This window comes from Dipodomys ordii, unplaced genomic scaffold (assembly GCF_000151885.1).
Source record: "Dipodomys ordii isolate 6190 unplaced genomic scaffold, Dord_2.0 Scaffold108, whole genome shotgun sequence".
NCBI classification, from domain to species: domain Eukaryota; kingdom Metazoa; phylum Chordata; class Mammalia; order Rodentia; family Heteromyidae; genus Dipodomys; species Dipodomys ordii.
Window position 1 is genome coordinate 1,006,335 of NW_012267324.1, and position 1,172 is coordinate 1,007,506.

A 1,172-nucleotide genomic window follows, 5' to 3' on the forward strand; every position below is an offset into this window, starting at 1 on the left:
CCGCCAGCGCCCGTCCGTCACGGCGCCCTGCGCCCCTGCCTGTGTCATCACGACCACACCAGAGACCCCTTTTCTGGAAAGTTCTCTGGGAGCTGACGGGCAGCGTCCCGAGGCCCCAGCCCCCTGCCCTGCCGCTGCGGCCTCCGCTGTCTCCCCAGCCGCGCGCTGCCCTTGCGTTCCTCCCAGTGATGTGTTGGAAGGTTCCAGAAGAGAAGGGCAGGGGCGGGGAGGGAGGACTGGCTGGCATGTGGGGGCCCCCACCTCGGCCTCCCCGGGGGAGGGGAGACCCGGCCCGGGCTCGAACTCGGGGCCCAGGGCTGTGCCAAGCGTGGGCGCCCCGAGCCGGCCGGCGCTCCACCGCGGGAGCCGCAGCACCACCTTCGCTCCTCGAGTGATTCAGTGGAGGGAGTCGCCGCCCAGAGCTCCGGCCCAGGCGGGCTGCGGCCCGACCCTCAGACCCCAGCCCCCCGAGCCTCTGGGACGACAGGCGGGAGCTGTGGGCGGCCGGGCTGGGGCGGCGTTGAGACGGGGCCCTGCGCCACGGGCCGGCACTCTGCGGCCCCAGGTGTGTGACCGGGGCCCGCGGCTTCCTTGCGCCCAGCCCGGGGCGCAGGGCAGAGGCGGGGAACGGGGCCGGGGCCCAGCCCAGGGCCCCCAAATGCCCCCACCCATCGCAAGAAAGGCCCCAAGTCCGCATCCAGAGCGCCCGTGGCCGCCCGCTGAGCCCCACCTTCCCTTGCAGTTCTGCAATGAGGAGCAGCAGCTGGCCTGGGCCAAGCGGGAGAGCGCCAAGGCGGAGCAGGAGCGGCTGGCGCGGCTGCGGCGGCAGGAGCAGGAGGACCTGGAGCTGGCCATCGCGCTCAGCAAGGCCGACATGCCCGCCTAGCACGCGCACGCGCACTCCTTGTACAAAATGAAGTTTGAATGATTAATATAATATTTTAATACAAAACGCCCAGGCCTTCTCTCCTTTCTCCCAGAAGCCCGGGGCGCGCGGCGGCTGCCGGGTGGGGGAGGCCGGGGTCGGAGGCCCCGGGTGGAGAGGCCGGGACACTGCAGGATGATGTTTTCACGGCTGAAAGCAGGAAGTTTGTCTTAAATTTGTGGTGCTGGTCACGGGGCCTGAACTCGGGGCTGGGCGCTGTCCCTGAGCTCCTCAGCTCAAGGCGAGC

At 70.3% G+C, this 1,172-nt stretch overlaps 1 protein-coding gene across 1 annotated transcript in view; it reads left to right on the forward strand.

Annotated features, from left to right (window-relative positions):
* Window positions 1–935, forward strand: part of Eps15l1 (epidermal growth factor receptor pathway substrate 15-like 1) — a 34,868-nt gene extending 33,933 nt beyond the window's left edge. The window contains exon 27 of the mRNA XM_013028299.1: window positions 743–935. Within this exon, the coding sequence (XP_012883753.1) occupies window positions 743–886 (144 nt within the window). The 3' untranslated portion in view covers window positions 887–935. The remainder of the gene's footprint in view (window positions 1–742) is intronic.
* Window positions 936–1,172: the final 237 nt, after the last annotated feature.